Source organism: Linepithema humile, chromosome 2 (genome assembly GCF_040581485.1).
Source record: "Linepithema humile isolate Giens D197 chromosome 2, Lhum_UNIL_v1.0, whole genome shotgun sequence".
NCBI classification, from domain to species: domain Eukaryota; kingdom Metazoa; phylum Arthropoda; class Insecta; order Hymenoptera; family Formicidae; genus Linepithema; species Linepithema humile.
This window is the reverse complement of record NC_090129.1, coordinates 9,926,453-9,931,147: the sequence shown is the minus strand read 5'-3', so window position 1 is coordinate 9,931,147 and position 4,695 is coordinate 9,926,453. Positions and strand designations below refer to the sequence as shown.

The following is a 4,695-nucleotide window of genomic DNA, read 5'->3' as shown; positions in this document are numbered from 1 at the left end:
TTTTGGCACACATAAATTTAAGAAGCATTAAAAAAAAGTAAAATTTTAATTTGCTTGCAATTAATTTTTAAAAAAATATTCTTTTTCGTATATTTGTGTATAAATTTTCAATGTTACATTTATGTAATGAATTATTATAATTTCTTCGATATATGAAATATTTAGCAATGTAAAAATTATACGTTATTTTTTTTTTAATATTTTATTAAGTTTGTTCTGGAGTAACACAAAAAGTTGATTTTTCTAAGAACTTGATTTTTCTGCGAAATATTCAATTATTGTTTTCTATAAGAAATGCGAAATAGATTTTTTCAATTTACTCAAGCGCCACCTAATTTAATATAATATTGTTTTTTAACGTTATTGATTGTTTTGTAACGTTAATGATCATCTGATAATGTAATCGTGCAGTCTCTGCAGAGTAAAAGTCATATAGCGATCCGTTCTTACACAGAGATTTTCAAACGGTAAGAGGGGTTTCCTGCTTTCTAGTAGAGATCCGTGAAAGATTGCATTGTAAAAAAATTCGATAAATTTTAATAACGCAAAGCAGATATTAAAATACATGTTAAAGTAAATTAATAACAAAAATTTATGAAATTATTCTGAAAAAGTTACATGCCTTATTTGTGTAATCTGATATAATATTTCTTCAATGACGATAAATTTCTTTTAAATTTTTTGAGCATCTTACTAAATAAAATTAATCACTCATTAAAAAATTGTTTTTATCAAACCAAAATAGTATAAAATAACTATAAAAATAAAAGTTAAATAATGATAATAACATTATATTAATACAATATGTTATAAAATAAAAAATAGACGTTGATAAATTTTGAATATGTCAATTACGTAAGTGTTCTAGTGTCTAAATATTAAAATACATCGTATTATTGAAGGCTTAATTTATTTTATTAAAATTATTTTTTACTATCTTTCCGTATAAGAAGTAAAAATTAAAATTTAGTTAAAACTAAAAATTGAAAGTACAACTGTGAAACGGCAATAGTTATTTAAATTTATCATAAACTTATTTTATAAATATAGCTCTCTAAATTAATACATTAATCATAATTTTATTACATGAGCTGGTAGAGCTAGAAGCCAGAATTTAATGCTCGCAATTATTATTTACATTATACAGAAAAACCACAGACGTTTCGGCCTTGGGCTTAGGCCATCTTCAGTGTGGAAGATAAACAAACAAGTTTCGATAAACGATCTAAAAGTCACAACGCAACGCTTTTTAAAAATTTTACATTTAACACTACTTAATATATGTAATATATTTCATAACTGATTTTAATATTTAAAATCATACTTTGTTTACTTCAGAAATAATACGAAGATAAATACGTAAAAATTTGATAATATTAAAATTTACAAAAATCGTAGAAATATTAAATAAAAATCAGCTTAATTAAAGGCAAATCTTTCGCAATTTCTTCTGCAAATGTTTTATCCGATATTCGGTTTAAAACATTTTTTAATCAGATCATTTATTAAAGATGAGAAATTGCAAATAACAAATTACAATTTAATTTTTCAGAACAAAATGCAGAAATAAATAATTAAAATTAAGATTACTTGATTGGTCTAAACTCCAATTCAGCCTTTAAAATCTAGTCTAATACGAATTTATTGAAACGTAATACAAAAATCTTTTGTTGAGAAAACATTGAATTAAAATTTTATACATTTAAGTTTTTTAAACATTACTTGCAAGTGTAATACAAAGAAGTGATAATATAACATTGTAAGTTATGAAAATTGATCAGTGGTTATGCTGCTAGTTAAGCACTTTTGTCTGCTAATGTTGTAAGTTAAGAATATACAAATAAATTATATAATATTTAAACAAATAATTTTATAGGTATAGATATATATAAAGGCGTACTTGCATATTTCTGCAATCAACATACACTGAAAGAAAGCTGTGCGATATTTAGATTATTGCATTTTATTATAATTATAATCGCGATACTCATTATTATAGAAATTGTTAGTATAATGTTAGCAATGTAATAACCTAATACGTATTGCATTGCCAAAAAATAACCAACCATATAGTTAGAACATCTATAAAAATATTCTTGGTGCTAAGAAGCAATATAAGTAATGATTACTACTATTTTTCTTTTCTTTTAGTGTATCAGTTTAATTTTTCACAATATCAATATATTCGGCATAACAAGTATTTCTTTGATATAATAATTATTAAAGATACAATTAATTAAATATATAATATTTATTTAAAAATTATTTGTTTAAAGAATCAGTTGTAACATGTCTCATACACATTGCCACTTTTATGCAAAGTGGCCGTGAGATGTCACCGCGTCTCTCGATATCTATTGGTTAGATTTGACCGACGTATCAATATTTACATTTAAAAGAAAACTATATCATATTTCTTTTTTTATTTTCTCCTCTCGGACACTTTTCGGTATAAAAGCTCCTGTGTGTAAGACTCGTATTCAGTTATCTGCGTTTAGTCAGTTGAAACAGACACAATGTCTGAAGAAATTATCTTAACTAAAGACAATGTGTGGGATTATTTGGAACAGATTCCCGAAGAGAGATTTAAAGCGAAGTGCAAGACGTGCAAAACAAATTTAGCTTACGCCAATCTTAGTAATTTTGCAAAACATTTAAGAAGGTACCATAAGATTCATTTCGCTTCCAGAGTAGAGGAAAATAAAAAAAATTCACCGGATACATATTACAACGAGGAGGGAAAATGTTTAATTTGTGGTGCGACTGTTCAGCAAGAAGATTATTCCCGTCACATGATGTTACATCCAACACAAGAAGTGGTAGATTATGTAACGAACAAGACTAAAGAAGAATACTACACACAAACTGATGTTTTTGATTTGAAGTGCACACTGAACAATTGCAATAAACGTTTGACTTGTTATATTATGGGTAACACAAGATATCATATATCAAAACATAACGAAGCAGGCGAATTGAAAAAAATTGACACGGGCTCAATCTATGTGCCAAATAAGATCACAGATGTGCAAGATCTATGGAAAAATTACACATGTGATGATAAGAATTTTTCAGTAAAGTGCAAATTTCCAGAATGCCAATTTCAAGGATGTTATATCGACATTAATTTGACAAAGTTTTGTAAGCATGTAGAGGACCATCATGGAAAAGTTTTTGCATACGAAAAACAAAACGGAAATCAATTCCCGCGGATGTATTTCAAGTATCGTAACGAAGAATATTCAGAATGTTGTCTGTGTGCAAGTTACACGTCTATAAGCACTGTTATATATGCCTTATATTATCATCTAGAAACTAGACATCCAGGAACACCAAATTTTCACCATACCGTTAGTTGGGGGTGGAAATACTGTAAAAAGAGTAATATTACTCAAGTAGAATGTGATTTTTGTTCCGAATTAATAGACATTGATGTTGACTTAAAGAATTTAAACCATCATACTGAAAACACACATATGAAAGAACCACCAAGCACGGAAAAAGCGCATGAAATAGCTGGACCGTCAAAAAGCCAACAGGAGAAAAAGAGTAAAAAAAAAGGTAAGTGACAGAAAGTTTTATTGAAATTATTGTTAATTCAATTATATACGTGCATATAATTAAATTTCATTTTGTCGAATCGCGTTTATATTTTAGTAGAACAAACGCAAACAATAGCCAGACAACTTGTTTCACAAACGAATATTTATAAATTTTATAGGTATATTCAAAGGTGAATGATGCTAACGGCAATCTTGACAATGTAGCACGACAACCAGGCACCACGACAAAAGGCAATCTTGACTTTGGTAATGGAAACAATTTATAATATGCACAGAAACTAATGTATCTCTGACATGCAATAATTCGTTTTATGTTTATGAAATTATAAATTCGTTTATAAATTTACGTTTTATAAGAAAGACTAAGTTTCATTTTTGGAATTTATAAACTATATTTAATATGTGCAATATATTTGATATATTTTGCTTATATGTAATCCGTCTTAAATTTATAAACTATGCTTATAGTTTCATAAAATAAAACAATTTTATAACTTTTTTTATAACTTTTTTTATAACTTTTTAAACTAACAATCGACTTTTCGGTTCAGAGACAAAATTTTTTAATAAGTTATTCAGCACAATATTTTAGTTTAATTTTTATTTCTTAAAATTTTATGTGTACTTTGGTCGTACGTGTAGCCTGGACATTTATTGTACTTTAGGTTATTTAAATTTATTATGACTCCTTAGTTATTATTATAGTATGACAGGTTTTCGAACATATAATATTAATGTAATAATAATTATTGGTAAAATATGAGTATGACAGTTTTTGCAGTTATACTTAGCCTTTCAAATTGATAATGCTTTCAGTATAATAAAAAAATAAATTTGTCATAAACGAAATGCATGCTGTAACGCATGTAAGACGATTTCATTATAAAATTGAAAAATATTCAAGACAAATGCTTATTGTATCATCAGGCTATTTTATTAACAATTTTTTATTCATTTGTACATTAATAAATCAGAAACTAACGTCTATTAGTTAAATTCAATAATCATACAAGATTTCTCAAATGTTTGTTGCTATCAAAAATCTGCAAAAACAAAATATTATAACAAGACATTTTTTTAATTATTATAATTTGACAGATAATTGAAGATATTAAAACGGTTCGAACGACAT

General features: G+C 26.3%; 1 protein-coding gene across 1 annotated transcript; it reads left to right on the top strand.

Annotated features, from left to right (window-relative positions):
- Positions 1 to 2,476: 2,476 nt before the first annotated feature.
- LOC136998272 (uncharacterized) lies at positions 2,477 to 3,793 on the top strand. Its single transcript, XM_067350835.1, has 2 exons — positions 2,477 to 3,561; positions 3,722 to 3,793. The coding sequence occupies exons 1-2, from the start codon at positions 2,517 to 2,519 to the stop codon at positions 3,739 to 3,741; spliced, it is 1,065 nt and encodes a 354-aa protein (XP_067206936.1). The 5' UTR covers positions 2,477 to 2,516; the 3' UTR covers positions 3,742 to 3,793.
- Positions 3,794 to 4,695: the final 902 nt, after the last annotated feature.